Source organism: Chiloscyllium plagiosum, unplaced genomic scaffold (genome assembly GCF_037043375.1).
Source record: "Chiloscyllium plagiosum isolate Xiang-an unplaced genomic scaffold, Cpla_swu_hap1 HiC_scaffold_24, whole genome shotgun sequence".
Lineage (NCBI taxonomy): Eukaryota > Metazoa > Chordata > Chondrichthyes > Orectolobiformes > Hemiscylliidae > Chiloscyllium > Chiloscyllium plagiosum.
In genome coordinates, this window is record NW_028270162.1 from 23275813 (window position 1) to 23293306 (window position 17494).

Consider the following 17494-nt stretch of genomic DNA (forward strand, 5'->3'; position numbering starts at 1 on the left):
TCATGCCAATGTGATGGTGATAAATTGTTGGGAAAGTTTTGGTGGTGACTTAAAGTGAGAAGGAAAAGCTTGAGGTGGAGCATTTTATGTAATTATTTATCTTACAGTTCCAGTAATATTTAGTGTGTAGACTTGCAAAATATTGTAAAGTCTGGGCCATTCAAATATATAACTGGCATTCCTAGTTGGCATGATGTCTCCATACATATAATGATAGTTCTAACCCATTGGATAATCAGTGACAGATTTAGTACCTTCGCTCATAAGTCACACCAAATAATGTCACTTTACTCGTAACTGAATAGAATAATCTTGTATTGCTCAATATCAGGTTTTATCTTCTGTAAAATGCTTTACTTCATTAAAGGCGCTGTTAAAAAAAAAAATGAGTTGCTACTGTTGGTATAAAGATAATGTCAAAATATATCCTACCAACAACAAATTCTAAAGATAACACATTGATGGATTGTCATTGGCAAAGACCTGAAAATGAAGTAATTGCCTATCCACTTGTGATATTGACACAGAAAAATGAAGATAACATTATATCATTCTTTATGACATTTAATCTAGAAAACCATCATAATAGGGCAGCAAGGATGCAAAATAAGGGAAGAACTTTTATTAATATAGTTTCTTATCATATATTTAAAATGCTATAAAGCACTATCATCTCTGTCAGCTTCTTCTCATAGAAAATCCACAAGTAGATTTCAGCTACACTTTATTGGAATCTAAGAGTGTATGACATCATTTTAAATGCTAAGATAAGAGGACCTAATTTACTTTTATACAGCCTCATGACTCCCTCATTATTGAGGACATCCCAAATCACATTACAGCAAATAAAGTATATACATATACAGTATATGTATAATATATAAGATACATTACCATATAAAATAGTGTTTTAGTGTTGTTTGTGGAATAAATACTTGCCAGCACATGGGGGAGAACTCTCCACAATCATAGAATTGATCTTTTATAGCCATCAGAGAGAGGGCATAAGGAACTGCAGTTTAATGTTTCATCTAAAAGACCGTATTAAGAACAATTAGACTAATTTCTGGCTTGAATACTCGTCTTTTTGATTTACTATAAAAAGTAGAGGTTGTATCAACAATTCAGCTGAAATCTTTTCAATCTTTTTGGCCTGAAGGATGAGTACATTCTGCTTATAGAACTGGAGCAATCATTTTGGTATCAATGAGCCCTCCAGCTGGGGAAATTTAAAAAGCTGGGTCTGATCGTTTCCAGTTTCAGGCTTTTCTGAGAAGGAAAGGAAGGAGGCTGATTTATTCTGTATTTGTACTTCCATTTTATATTTGGGTGTTGTGGATTTTGCATTTTGTAGATGAGGGTTTAGTTTTGTTTGCTTTGTAGTTTGGTGTTTATACGTATGGTGCCATGTGATTTTTCTGTTCTGAGGCTCGAATTTCTGCTTAATCAACCAGCCCACACACTTGATTTGATACAAGTATCCAGTTGCTAACTCTGAAAAGTTGAACCTTTCTGTTTTATCTCAAGCTAAGTACATATGGTCATCAGAAATAGGAACAAGATTAGATAATACATCTCCACGGGTCTGCTCTGTCATTCAATAAGATTGTGGTTAGTCTGTACCTTAAGTCTAATTCTCCAGCCTTCCATTTCTGTTTTGGTTGTATCATCATCACTGCATTCTGTCGACATTTATATAGGTGGCCCTTGTTGAACTAGGATGACCCACTGAGAGGGAAGTCCTGATAATGAAAACTTATAAATGGAAAGTATCTAAGGATGGGACTTGAAGATTTTTTTTAAAATGTCATGGAATGTAGATGGTGTTGGGTGGGCCAGTATTTATTGCCCACTGCTAGTTTCATGAGAAAAAATGGTGTTGAGGCTGCATTTTGAGCTGCTGCAGTCCATGTGCTAAAGGTTGACCTAGAATGCTGAAAGGAAAGGAATTCCAGAATGTTGACCAGCCAGTACTGAAGGAATGGTGATATATTTCCAAGTCCAGAAACTGTGTGGTTTGGTGTGGAAATGGCAAGTGGTGGTGTTTTCATGTGTCTTCTGCCCTTCTCCTCCTCAATGGAGGTGTTCATGGGTTTGGACGGTGTTGCCTTAGGATGTTTGGTGAATTCCTGCAGTGCATCTTATAGATGGTGCACACTGCTATTACTGAGCTTCAGTGGTGGAGGGAATGGAGGTTTGTGGATGGTTGATTCCTGCCTGGGTTTTCTGCTTCATCTGAACAGATAGGTGTATTGTCTGAAGACTAACTGTTGACTCAACTTCCTGAAGAGCACTTCAATAGTTGCTGGACAGGATTTCCAGAATAGTGATTGTTTTTGCACCCTGCACAACATAGCTCAATGATGGGGTGAGAAGTTAGAACTGGGAGAGAGTTGGACCAGTAACCTGTCTCCTCAGACCAGGAAGAAGACGAGTCTGATGGAGATGCTGAAGGTGCCAACTCTGATGATGAAAGTGGTAAAGAGGCCAGTATGGTACTGAGATGAAGTAGATAGTTCCAAGTGAGCCTGATGATGGCTACATTTGAGAGCCCATGACTCAGAGTCATACAGCACAGAAACAGACCCTTTGGCCCAACTCATCTATGCTGACCAGCTTCCCAAACTGAGCTAGTCCCATTTGTTTATGTTTGGCCCAAAGCCCTCTAAACCTTTCCTTTTTATGTACCTGTCCAAATGTCTTTTAAGTGTTGTAATTATGCTCGTCTCTACCACTGACATTGGCAACTCTGTGTGAAAATATTGCCCCTCAGGTCCCTAAAAACCTTGGCTATTCACCTTTTCTTGGTCCATTATGAATTTATAAACCTCTATAAGGTCACCCCTCAGCCTCCTACACTTCAGAGAAAAACATCCCAATCTATGCAGCCTATCCTTATAATTTAAACACTCCACCTTTGCAAATCTTTTCTGAACCCTATCCAGTTTAATAACATCCTTCCTGTAGCAGAGTGGCCAGAATCTACACAATATTCCAAATGTGGCTTTACCAATGTCTTGTACGACCATAATATAACATCCCAACTCCTGTACTCAATGCTTGACAGGCTGTCTACCTGTGACGTCACTTTCAAGGAACAATGTACCTGCATCCCTAGGTCTCTCTGTTTGAAATACACCCCGGTCTGTACCTTTAACTGTACAGGTCATGTCCTGGTTTGTCCTACCAAAATGCAACACTTCCATTTATCTAAATTAAATTCCATCTTCCATTCCTTGGCCCACTGGCCCAGTTGAACATGATCCCATTATACTCTTGAATAACCTCCTTCACTGCCTACTATGTGGACACTTAGAATTATGAGCCAATTGTGGCACAGATTACAGTTATAGAGCCTTTCTTACTGGATGCCTATTGAGATCCAATCTCCTCATCATAGAATCTCTACAGTCTGGAAATAGGCCCTTCAGCCCAAGTCCACACTGACCCTCCAAAGAGTAACCCACTCAGACCCATTCCCCCTATCCTATATTTACTCCTGACTAATTCACCTAACCTGCACCTCCCTGAACACTGTGGGCAATTTAGCACGTCCAATTCACCCAAACCTGCACGTCGCTGAATACTATGGGCAATTTAGCACAGTCAATTCACCTAACCAGCACATCTTTGAACTCTGAGAGAAAACTGGAACACCCGCAGGGAGAATGTGCAAACTCCACACAGACAGTTGCCCGAGGCCGGAATTGAACCTAGGTCCCTGACGCTGTGAGGCAGCAGTGCTTGCCACTGAGCCAGCATGCTGTCCCTTCAGGACAAGGACAGTCCCTTTGAACTCTGCTCCTTAAAGTGGGTGAGGATCCTTACGCCAAACATCAGTACACTCCCCTTTGTTTTGTGCTTATTTTTGACTATTGTCCACGTTCTTCTCCTACAAAGGGAGAGAAGCATTGAGAGACTTTAGTTGGGTTTGTGAACATACGCCTGCATTGATAGATGCAGTTAGAGGTGTCAGTCCCCAGAGCTGTGACTACCTTCATGCATTATTGGTCAGAAGATTGTGGTATGGGGGATGTTAGCTGTTAACAGGTTCTGAATGGAAGCTTGTTCAGTGTCATCAGACTGCTGCAATAAAAGCATTATACATATTATGTGCTTTGATACCTGTGAGCTGCTCATCGTGAAGCCATCTTTTGTGGTTGTGTTCTTGTCCCATTGGAGTCTTTGGTGAAAAGTTATCAGATGTGTATATCCCCTGGCAAAGTACAATAGATCCGTCATCCACTTGCAGCACCGAAGCCAGGTTCCCCTGAGCCACTCTCAGTCTCTGTCCAGACTGTCAGTCGTGATGGTCACTGGTTGCCATCCTTATGAAAAGGAATTTCCTTTGTCTCCTGGGCAGCCTTCAGAAGAACCTGTAGGCTGATATTGTTCAAGTGTGGCACTGCTTTTTGCCTTATCGCTAACGTTTCCAGGAGTGGGGGTTGATGAGAAGGGGCTGTGATGCTTCTGGAGAGTGAAGTGATGACTTGGGTGCATTATAACTGTGGCACTTGGAAGTTGGAGCCCAGAAGGTCCTGGCGGGGATCAGAACTCCTACCCACCACTCAGAAAATGTTGCCTTTTACATATGTGTGAATATCTAATGAGTTGAGAAGAATTCAATTGTGCAAGAAAATTCAACCTGCCCTGGAACAGCAGTATATCCTGCTTTTAGGCTTACTCCACATTCAGCCTCAGGAAAAACAAGATTTCACTAACTGAATTTGTCAGTATCTCTTTAGCTAGTTAAAAAACACACAACACCAGGTTATAGTCCAACAGGTTTAATTGGAAGCACACTAGCTTTCGGAGCGACACTCCTTCATCAGGTGCTAGAGAGCGTCTTCCGAAAGCTAGGTGCTTTCAATTAAACCTGTTGGGCCATAACCTCGTGTTGTGATTTTTAACTTTCTCCACCCCAGTTCAACACCGGCATCTCCACATCATCTCTATAGCTAATTTGTGTCCTTCTCAGAATGCACATTCGCTCTCGCTATGGTAGATGGGGATTGATTAGCTCAGATAGCTGAATGGCTGATCTGCAATGCAGTGTAACACCAGCATGTATTCAGTACTTGCACTGGCTAAAGTTATCATGTAGAACCCTCCTTCCCAACCCCTCCCTTTGGCTGAGCTGTAATGACCCTCAGGTTAAACAAGTTCCAGTTGTCTTTCTGTAATGAGAGAGCAACACCATGGTCCAGTAGGATAATGACAACTTTGCATTTATCTCTACAGTAGGTAGTGAGAATCTCTTTTCAAAATTTCATCTAAAAGGCAGCATCCCCAGTATCAATCAGTACACCATCAATTGCCAGCCTCAGTTGTATTTTGAAGACCATAGTGAGGTTTGAACCTATTACATTCTGATGCAGAGGTGGACTGCCATGTGCGCTAATGCTTATGTAGTCATACATGGATGAAAAATGTTTGTAAATAATTGTTAAAGAAGCTTCTGTCCCTGAGTGATAGAAACAGTGTACAGTTAATATGAATGCCATTGAAAGGCCGAATTGCTGCCCATTCCTGATTGACCTTGAAATGGTTGGCCATTTCAGGGAACAATTAAGAGTGAAACACATTGCTGTGGGTTGGAAGCCATGTGTTGACAAGCCCAGGTAAGGAAAGCAGATTTCCTTCCATTAAGGAAGTTATTGAAGCAGATAGGCTTTCATGACAATGGATGGCATCATTCATGAGACCAGTTTTCCATTCCATATTTATGAATTTAATTCAAATTCCAACAACTGCTATGGTGAGATTTGAACCAGTATTCCCCTGTAGCATCAAGTTGGTTTGGTGACATTACCACTCTGCCACCACCTCCTCCACAGTATTGGAAATTGTCTATGTTTGTATGCACATTGTTTGACAATGTGTATGTATGTGGACATTGAGTGAGGACAGCATATGGTGCAGCTGTGCTGCTGCCTAGAATTGAATAGCTTGTAAATTCTCACTTTCCAAGCTTGCACAGATGTATAGTCAATTAGTGAGGAAGAGGTCTGATAGAACTATATATGAGAAAAAGGCATAACCTTTAAGGAGAAGAAAGTGAGAATGAAAATTTAGCTGGATAAGACCACTTTTAAACTTTCTAAAATGCTAATTGGTGACAATTCTTTCCTTGGTTACTGATTCATTTATAGGATAGGAATTTGCATGCTGCAATGCTCACCTGGTTTCATTTAGTATGATGGATCATGTAATTAAAGGGGCTTACTACAGCCCCCAACCCCCCAGGTAATGTTTACCCTTGCCAGAAACTGTACAGTGTATTCATGTTCCAAGCTGCTGTGCCAAATATAACAGGACCAATGCAAATTGAGAAATTTAGGAGCTACAGAATTCGAAATATCCCTGAGAAATGTGTTTCATTCATTCAAGATCATATATGTCTTGTGGAATTTATCTGTACATGTTATTTATATATTCATATTGGTTATAATCCAATGTACTGCCATATGGCCTGTCGTATTGCATCAAATATCCCATCTACTATAACCACCAGTATAATTGTGGCACCATTAGATTTGCCAGCACTTAAACATCAACTGCTGTTCTCTGATTCAAGTCCTGATCCATTTGATAAATATACACCTTGTTTTCTCAGAACTAACCTTGGAGTCAAAATTTCTATAAAGTACAGGTGTATCAGCTTCTTATGAGAAAGAACAACAATTGAATCTGAACTAAAATAAAAGAAATCCATATAAGCCTATGTTGAACATTCAAGGATTCTTAATTGTGCTAATACTACTTTGAATACTAACAATGCAATTAATATTTTCAAAGCGAGATTGGATGGGCTTTACACTTGGATCTAGATTTTTGACATTTAATTACTAAACAGAGACTAGAAACACCATTATGTGGAAATGATTATAAAGTTGGACTTGTTATGGACCGGACTAAACCCCCCCTCAAAATAAATTAAGAAGATAGCCGAGACACTAACATTTAATAAGCTTAAAGGCAAGTGCCAGCCTTTGAATTGCCAGATAAAATTCGATTGGCCAAGCTGCAGGTTTCAAGTAAAACACACTTCATTCATATGCTATAGTTAAAATGAAGCAAAAGAAAGAAGAAATTGGAATAACTTAATTCTACTGGTAAACTTAACAGAATGATAGATTAGTTAACTACTAAGCAGTAAATGTTCCCATATAGTAACATCACATAAGCACATCCTTGGCAAGGCAAAGTCAGTAAAATAGATTATCTCACAGTCTCCAGAAATTCTCAGTCCAGAAGGAAAGTGTGTGGATGTGTGGGTATGAGAGAGAGAGAGAGAGAGATGTACTGCAGTTTCCAATCTAGTTTCCAAGATTCCAGCAACCACTGTGACTCAAGAATTAAAACTAAAAATCCTTGTTGACACCCATTCAGGCTGCTTCTATTGTTGTAACTTTAAAAAAATCCAGACCTTTCAAACTGTTTATTTTACTGTATTCAAATAGATAGCTAGGTGCCCCTCTGTCTTAAATCTTGCTTCAAAAAACAAATGAGAGGACAAAATACGTCTCTTACAGCCATACTTTTGTCACAGAGTACTTTGCAAATGAACAGAATGGAAGAGTATGAGAACAGTCTTTGGGTATTGTTTCTACGTAGCGAATGAGAAATGGCTTAAGTTATGGCTTAATTTGGGTACAGCTCAAATTTATCTGGAGGCTTCAATGCTAAAAGTGTTTGTCTTCCATTTAACATTTGTTAAACCAGCGTTTCTGCCATGTTGTCATCTGTTCCATTGTTACACAGACTGATTCAATTCAGACTGTGGTGTTACTTTGATATGGACATCTTAGAAACTGGTGCTCACTGGAATCTGCAGTGTTTTGCAGGTGATCAACAGATGGCATGTGTATGGTGGTGTGCAATTGCCAATATAAACACACTGTTCCCTAATCCTTCTCAACATGCAACAGCATCATCAAGGTCTTAAACCTTGCAATTCAGCTTAAAGTTCGTTGTATTCTGGTTTTGATAGTCACCAATGGTGCTGCAGCTGAGTTTTCAGTCTTCCAAATCAGGCAGAAAAATGCCATTTTGGGGAACATGAAATGAAAACTCTAGGCTCTATACGCATTCATCTCCCTGTGGTTATTTACTCTTGCATCAAGGGATCCTTCAGATATTGACGTACACCTATTATGAAATATATGGTTTGTGGATATTGATCATAATCTAGGATACTCCCAGGTCCAGGCGGCAGACTTTGCAACCACTTGAATCCTGCTGCAAACTTTACAGGCACTGATGTCCAACTATTGCATATGGACCACATTAGAGCCTTTTGTCCTGCAAACTGACCCACAATGGTCCTTTCGCTTATTTTGTTTTGTGCATGTATCTTTCTGACTGTTCTGTTCTGTTTGATTGAAGGCTGGAAAAGCTGTATATCCAACAAACCCTACATTTGAATTTGATCAGTCACCATATATGCAATTTACAGGAAGTGTTTACTTAGACTTTATATCTGCGACATGATGCGTCTTTATCTACATTTTAGGAACGGTGGTGTCAACACATTGAATCCTGTTGCTGTCAGATATGCAAACCTCAGTTTGAAAACTGTTTCTTAGATTCTAATCTTAACATGTGAGAAAAAGCATGCTGCTTTTCCCTACAAACTGTCAGCTGGACCTGACCAGTGTATATTTTAAAAATAGTTAGTTGGAATACATATTGGATGTGAACTTACCATTCTCATATATGTGCCCTAGACTTCCTTTCTCAATTATTGTCAAACTGAAGCAAGAATTTGAGAAATTTTATAATGTTGCCTTAGTGCAAGTAAGTTTTGTATTTCATGGTTTGGTACCAGACTGGCATCTTGGTTGCTTTTCGTGCTTAATAACAAACTTCTTCAAATGTATGTTCATGTTTAAAATGTAATTTATGTTCCTACATTTCAGGCAGCCTCTTCAGCATTGAGCAGTTTGGGTCATGTCTACACAGCCATCGGAGACTACCCAAATGCACTGGCCAGTCACAAACAGTGTGTCCTTCTAGCTAAACAATCCAAAGACGAACTCTCGGAAGCCAGAGAACTGGGCAATATGGGAGCTGTTTACATTGCAATGGGTGACTTTGAAAATGCAGTGCAGTGCCATGAACAGCACCTCAGAATTGCGAAGGAACTGGGCAACAAGCGAGAGGAAGCACGGGCTTACAGTAACCTCGGCAGTGCCTATCACTACAGGAGGAACTTTGACAAAGCAATGTCCTATCATAACCACGTGCTGGAATTAGCACAGGACCTAGACGAGAAGGCAATTGAAATGAGAGCGTATGCAGGGCTGGGTCATGCAGCGCGATGCATGCAGGATTTGGAGAGAGCAAAGCAGTACCATGAGCAACAGTTGAATATTGCAGAGAACCTGAAGGATCGTGCAGCAGAAGGACGGGCCTCCTCTAATCTTGGTAAGTAGGAATCCTTTCCAGGAGAGGATTTTGATTTTTTTCAACAATGACATATTGCCAGCAGTCGAAAGGAGCTACTGCTTTGAGGATGAACAGAGCTCACAGCCCAAATGTTTAGTGAGGTTTTATTATGATGTGACAGTTACAGACCTCTGGAAATTGAAGCAATTACTGTCAAACTTAATTATGCCAAGTTTTGCTATTGCAAAGCTTGTGTTTTAAGCATCATTCTCCCAGATGCTGGCAGAAAAATACATTAAGTAAATAAAGGAGTTTCTGTAAAATAAATCCTTGCTGAGAATTAATCTGTGGTCCACTCAGCTTTATAATGGTGTAATTTTGACTTCAATGAGACCTTCTTATCACAGAATTGAATGGGTACTTGTTCTGAGTTGGTTAAAATTAGTGGTTATTTAAATGTAACCCTCTTACATGTTCAGTTTATTCTACAGGAACTTTGAAATACACAGCCTTGAGATTTTGAACTTCTGGAGGCCTCAGTTGGTTCATTTGACATATCCAGCAGCATTCATTTTCTTTGTTGTGGCTTGACAGAGGAATGGGTGCTTTGAAGTTAGAGGTTGTTATTAAGGTTAGAGTTGTCTTCCATGTTGAGGCTAAAATCTGTTCATCAATCTGGTTTTTACCAACCGCATGTAAAATTAAGCCTTATGCTTGCCTTCTGGACTTAAAAACAAATGGATCACTTTTGAAATGTAGTCAGTGTCATAGATAAATATGGGCTTTTGCACCATAACAAGATCCCTCAAACATATTTGTGGTGTCAACCGAAATAGAAATATTGTCTAAGACTTGAGGATAATTCCACGTATTCTCCTTTGAATAGTGTAATTGGATTGTTTAAATTTGCTTGTGACGGCACACATTAGCATCTCATCTAACAAACATTACTTCTGGCTATAAATCCATTACTAAATAATGTACTTTAGTGCCAACCAAAATGATGCCCTGAATTTTCATGCAAATAGACGAGCTTTCCGTCTTAGTGAAAATGGTGGTTAAGAGGCAAATTTGGAAATCGCACACTCCAACCCAGTTTCCTTCCATTTTCACGGGCAGCGTGGGAGGCAGGTCCTTCTTTCTTTACAGCCACAGTTCACAGAGGCAACTGAACATGTTAAATTGCAGTCATCACCGTCAGGTCTGTGAACTTGTGAACCTTAGACCTGGTAGGAGAAGCTTTAAACTTACCAAAGCCCTTGGAGAGGTTGGGTGTTCCTTTGTAAAATTACAGTACGATTTTGGAAATGATTCTAGGACACTTCATGAAAGGGCACATGTGCTATGGGAGAGGTAAGTGTGTTTTCAAAAGTAGACAGAATTGTGCACAGAATATTTATGGACTTATTTTGACAGTGAGGCTTAATGGAGCAGGAAGCAGAGCTGCTTAAGAGTTCTGTGAAATTAAACTGTTAAATTGATCAGGTACTGAAAACTCCTGTCTTTAAATGTTTTGGAAAAAAGGAGTTGGTGCAGAATTTTAAAGAAGATTGGTCCTCGCTACTCCAAAGTGAGGGGTATATAATAGGATTAAAACTGCATGATAGATTTCACATGAATCAATATTACAGTAAGTTACCTGCCAGTTCTAAGTTTAATTTACAGTTCCACGCGCTTGTAAATTTTTTGAAGTCTGCATTATAAATTCAAATACTTATTATGAGGAATTCAAGGATGTCAAATGTGGTCAATGGATTTTTATCAATGGGAGCATTTTTTGATCCGCTATGATTATATTGAATGGCGGAACAGGCACAAGGGGCTGAGCTACATATTCCTGCTCCTGGTTCTTACATTGACAGGTAGAACTTGCTGTGATTTCATAAAGTTTCTCAGGGTGTGACGATAATAGATGGGTTGACATGGTAGACAAAAAAAAATGAAAAGATGTGGTAGGTGGCATATGTTGACATGAGGTGGCATTAATTTGTCATGAGGGCTAAAAGGTCTGCAAGTGGGCAAGGGGTAAAGAGAGGGAAGAGGTTGGCATGAGTTAGCCTAAAAATACGTGGGGCTATAAAAGGGTATGGGTGGGGAGGAGAGTGTGCATTAGCTGACATAGAGTGGGCATTGGGTGGGGGGGCTGAACCAATCCAAGATAGAGGATGGATTCTCAGGGGAATGTAGCACAAACAGCCAAGTCTCTGGTTTTGAAACTGGCTCTAATCCAACGAGGGGTACATCACGTTCCAAGAGATCGATTGAGTTAGGGGACTAGTCCGAGGCACAGATAGACATTTCTGTGGCCAGCAGCAAAAATCAGAATGGTATGTTGCTTCTCTGGTGCCAGGATCAAGGATGTCTCAGAGAGGGTGCAGAATGCTCTCAAGGGGGGAGAGGGCCCAGCAGGAGGTCATTGTACACATTGGAACCAACAATATAGGAAGGGAAAAGGCTGAGGTTCTGAAGGGAGAATACAGAGATTTAACAGGATTTTAGAAAGTAATATCTGGATTACTCCCAGTGCTATGAGCCAGTGAGGATAGGAATAGGAGAATAGGGCAGATGAATGCATGCTGAGGGAGCAGGTGTATGGGAGAAGGATTCACATTTTTGGATCATTGGAATCTTTTTTGGGGCAAAATTGAATTTTTCAAGCAGGAAGGATTGCACCTAAATTGGAAGGGGACTAATATACTGGCAGGGAGATTTGCTGCTCGGGAGGATTTAAGCCAGTAAGGTGGGGTGGGGGTTGGAGGTGTGTGGTTAATGGGACCCAGCGAGATAGTGAGGAAAAAAATTGGTACAGTTGAGAAAAGAAGTGAGCCAAACTGTAAGGGCAGGCAGGGACAAAGCAGAGAACAAGGTAGGATTGATAAATTAAGCTGCATTTATTTCAATGCGAGAGGCCTAACAGGGAAGGCAGATGAACCCAGGGCATGGTTAGAAACATGGGAGTGGGCTATCATAGCAATTACAGAAACGTGGCTCAGGGATGGACGTGATGGGCAGCTTCATGTTCCAGGATACAAATGTTACAGGAAGGAGAGAAAGGGAGGCAAGGGTGGAGGGAAAGTCTTGTTTTTGATAAGGGAGGATATTCCTGGAAATACATCCAGGGAAGTTATTTGGATTTCTTATTTTGAATTGAGAAAGAAGAAAGAGATGATCACCTTATTGGGATTATATTATAGACCCCCTATTAGTCAGAGGGAAATTGAGAAACAAATTTGTAAGGTGATGTCAGTTATCTGGAAGAATAATAGGTGGTTGTGGTAGGGGATTTTAACTTTCCAAACATAGACTAGGACTGCCCTCGTGTTAAGAGTTTCGATGGAGAGGAATTTGTTAAGCATGTACAAGAAATTTTTCTGATTCAGTATGTGGATGTACCTACTAGAGAAGGTGCAAAACTAGACCTACTCTTGGGAAATAAGGCAAACCAGGAGACTGAGGTAAAACAATGACTGCAGATACTGGAAACCAGATTCTGGATTAGTGGTGCTGGAAGAACACAGCAGTTCAGGCAGCATCCAAGGAGTTTCGAAAGGCTTTTGCCCGAAACGTCGATTTCGAAGCTTCTTGGATGCTGCCTGAACTGCTGTGCTCTTCCAGCACCACTAATCCAGAAGGAGACTGAGGTGTCAGTGGGGGAGCATTTTATGGACAGCAATCATAATTCTATTAGTTTTAAAATAGTGATGGAAAAAGATAGAGCAGATCTAAAAGTTGAAGTTCTAAATTGGAGAAAGGTCAATTTTGACAGTATTAAGCAAGAACTTTGAAAAGCTGATGGGGGAGCAGATATTCGCAGGTAAAGGGACAACTGGAAAATGGGAAGCCTACAGAAATGAGATAACGAGTACAGAGACTGTATGTTCCTGTTAGGGTGAAAGGAAAGGCAGTAGGTATAGAGAGTTCTGGAGAAATTGAGGGTTCGATTAAGAAAAAGAAGGAAGCACATGAGAGAAAGATAGATCAAGTGAATCCTTCGAGTATAAAGGCAGTAAGAGTATACTTAAGAGGGAAGTCAGGAGGGCAAAAAGGGGACATGAGATAGCTTTGGCAAATAGAATTAAGGATAATCCAAAGGGTTTTTACAAATACATTAAGGACAAAAGGGTAGCTAGGGAGAGAATAAGGCCCCTCAAAGATCAGCAAGGCGGCCTTTGTGTGGAGCCGCAGGAGATGGGGAAGATAATAAACGAGCATTTTGCATAAGTGTTTAATGGGGAAAAGGACGTGGAAGATCGAGACTGTAGGAAAATAGATGGTGACATCTTGAAAAATGTCCATCTTACAGAGGAGGAAGTGCTGGATGTCTTGAAACGCAAGGAAGTGGATAAATCCCCAGGACCTGATCAGGTGTATCCTGGAACTCTGTGGGAAGCTAGGGAAGTGATTGCTTGGCATCTTGCTGAGATATTTGTATCATGGATAGTCACAGGTGAGGTGCCGGAAGACTGGAAGTTGGCAAATGTGGTGCCACTGTTTAAGAAGGGTGGTAAGGACAAGCCAGGGAACTATAGACCAGTGAGCCTGACGTCGGTGGTGGGCAAGTTGTTGGAGGGAATTCTGAGGGACAGGACGTACATGTATTTGGAAAGGCAAGGACTAATTGGGGATAGTCAACATGGATTTGTGCATGGGAAATCATGCCTCACAAACCTGATTGTTACTTCTTCAAAGCTGAAAATGTGTTGCTGGAAAAGCGCAGCAGGTCAGGCAGCATCCAGGGAACAGGAGAATCGATGTTTCGGGCATAAGCCCTTCTTCAGTCTTTCCTGAAGAAGGGCATATGCCCGAAACGTCGATTCTCCTGTTCCCTGGATGCTGCCTGACCTGCTGCGCTTTTCCAGCAACACATTTTGAGCTCTGATCTCCAGCATCTGTAGACCTCACTTTCTCCTGTTACTTCTTCAAACAAAACAAAGAGGATTGATGAGGGCAGAGTGGTAGACGTGGTCTATATAGATTTCAGTAAAGAGTTCAACAAGGTTCCCCATAATTTTGTAAACCTCTATAAGGTCACCCCTCAGCCTCCAACGCTCCAGGGAAAACAGCCCCAGCCTGTTCAGCCTCTCCCTGTAGCTCAGATCGTCCAACCCTGGCAACATCATTGTAAATCTTTTCTGAACGCTTTCAAGTTTCACAACATCTTTCCGATAGGAAGGAGACCAGAATTGCACGCAATATTCCAACAGTGGCCTAACCAATGTCCTGTACAGCCACAACATGACCTCCCAACTCCTGTACTCAATACTCTGACCAATAAAGGAAAGCATACCAAACGCCGCCTTCACTATCCTATCTACCTATGACTCCACTTTCAAGGAGCTATGAACCTCCACTCCAAGGTCTCTTTGTTCAGCAACACTCCCCAGGACCTTTACCATTACGTGTATAAGTCCTGCTAAGATTTGCTTTCCCAAAATGCAGCACCTCGCATTTATGTGAATTAAACTCCATCTGCCACTTCTCAGCCCATTGGCTCATCTGGTCAAGATCCTGTTGTAATCTGAGATAACCCTCTTCGCTGTCAACTACACCTCCAATTTTGGTGTCATCTGCAAACTTAATAACTGTACCTCTTATGCTCGCATCCAAATCATTTATTTAAATGACAAAAAATAGAGGGCCCAGCACTCCACTGGTCACAGGTCTCCAGTCTGAAAAACAACCCTCCACCACCACCCTCTGTCTTCTACCTTTGAACCAGCATCGAAAGGGGAAATAGACAAGGTCTTTTCCGAGGGGTGAGGGAGTCCAGAACTAGAGGGCATAGATTTAGGGTGAGGGGGGAAAGATATAAAAGAGACCTAAGGGGCAACTTTTTCACGCCGAAGGTGGTATGTGTATGGAATGGGCTGTCAAAGGAAGTGCTGGAAATGTGTTGCTGGAAAAGCGCAGCAGGTCAGGCAGCATCCAGGGAACAGGAGAATCGACGTTTCGGGCATAAGCCCTTCTTCAGGCTTATGCCCGAAACGTCGATTCTCCTGTACCCTGGATGCTGCCTGACCTGCTGCGCTTTTCCAGCAACACATTTCCAGCTCTGATCTCCAGCATCTGCAGACCTCACTTTCTTGTCAGAGGAAGTGGTGGAGGCTGGTACAATTGCAACATTTAAAAGGCATCTGGATGGGTATGAATAGGAAGGGTTTGGAGGGATACGGGCCGGGTGCTGGCAGGTGGGACTAGATTGCATTGGGAAGTCTGGTTGGCATGGATGAGGTGAACCAAAGGGTCTGTTTCCGTGCTGTACATCTCCATGGCTCTATGACTCCATCTCCATACACAGCAGCCTCTGAACGTTGTGGCAGCTTTCCATCCAATACCCACTCTCCTGAATGAACTCCACACTTCCAGGGCACTTCTTCCACTGTTACATTTGCAGAGCTGTTTGTGATCCTGAGGTCTAGGAATGCAAATTCAGGCCTACATGTGCAAGTTTATATTTAGGTTGAAATCTTTGATTTATTGACTCCCAGGCAAATGGTATCAGTGATCCAAGGTCACTATCTAATGTTAAACGTTGCAAATAAATGTGTGCTGTAAAGGATGCAGTACATATTGTAGGATAATTTGTGATTCACCTGTTGTTACTTTTGTAACTGTTATCAATGCATGAATTTGTTATATCTACTAAAAATTATATTTAGCACAAAGATGATAAAGTAGAGCAATTACTAACTTTGTTGCCTCCGTGCTGACTGTGAGCTTCACGATCTTTCCTTGGCCAGGAAACCCGTGTATCCCATCACACTATGGCAGCACATCCATACTGACCATCTCTGCTGTTCTTTCAATGTCAGTACCACAAGTAGAAGATAACGTGTTCAAATTCTCCATTTTAATTTGACCTGAAGGAATACTGGAAATAAATAATGCCATTCTTTGGTGAAGTAACACAGAATGAAGAAATTTGAACAATTGAAAAGGAATGCAGATTGACTCTAACCTGATTGCTGAAGAAATGGAGCTATCAGTCTAACTTCCCTGTGGCAACACCCACTTCCTCTTAACTTTACCAACTGTATTTTTGTTTTCTTTTCACAAGGTTTTATTCTGTGCCTCAGTAATCACTTGTATTAAAGCATTCCAGCTTCTAAAATCTTGGGTGTGTGGACAAAAAAGTCTTGCTTGTTGGAGTGAGATGTGGTGACTATGCATACTAATACCTTTCAGGGAAGGGAACTGAACACCACCGAAATGTAACTGCAATTCCCCTCCACCTGGTTGATCTTAATTGCCCCAGGGCTACTGGAAACAGACAATAAATACTGCCTTGCCATTTTCACCCATACCCAATAACAAATGCTCTGGTCCCTAAACACTTTAAGGTATTCAAAGTTTGGGTGAAGATTTGTAGCTCGGTGCTCGTTGTTGTGGTTCTGTTCGCCGAGCTGGAAATTTTTGTTGCAAACGTTTCGTCCCCTGTCTAGGTGACATCCTCAGTGCTTGGCCACTACAGCGGACAGCTGAAACTGACAACCGGAAGCGGCAGGGACAAGCCACTATAAATGCCGGAGGAAACACCACAGAAGCGCTTCACAGGAGGCTCCCAAGCACTGAGGATGTCACCTAGACAGGGGACGAAACGTTTGCAACAAAAATTTCCAGCTTGGCGAACAGAACCACAACAACTTTAAGGTAATTTATGCCAATTATGTTAATTGTTCTAATTGATCATTCGCTACATCTTCTATGCAAATTGAGCTGATAAACTAATCCAAAGTGTACTTTACAGAGGAATTATTCTATTTTATTCTACATGGGATTATTCTATTTTGAAATTAGTAGTTTAAGGTATATTGATACTGAACAGCCTGTAATTAGAAGGAGGATCAGACAGTCTTGTTTGCTCACCTCTGTATAATGGCGCTTTTGCATATTAGGAATGCAAAATCATGCATTAATTTTCAGCAAAACACTTAATGTCTGTGCTAGAAAGCCTATTTAATGAAAAGTACAACAAAACCGGAAAGCTTTATTTACCTTATATATCAATCTCCAAGCAATGTATTGATATTTGAAAGAACTCAGTCTTTTAAACTGCAGCATTAATGTTGCATATGCATCTCATCTTCCCACCAATCCAGAAGGT

The 17494-nt window shown here is 41.1% G+C and overlaps 1 protein-coding gene across 6 annotated transcripts in view; it reads left to right on the forward strand.

Moving 5' to 3' along the window:
- ttc28 (tetratricopeptide repeat domain 28) overlaps positions 1 to 17494 on the forward strand; it is a 774630-nt gene that overhangs the window by 500816 nt on the left and 256320 nt on the right. For all 6 annotated transcript variants that reach the window (XM_043715612.2, XM_043715613.2, XM_043715615.2 and 3 more), the window contains one exon: positions 8922 to 9429. In XM_043715612.2, the coding sequence (XP_043571547.2) occupies positions 8922 to 9429 (508 nt within the window). The remainder of the gene's footprint in view (positions 1 to 8921; positions 9430 to 17494) is intronic.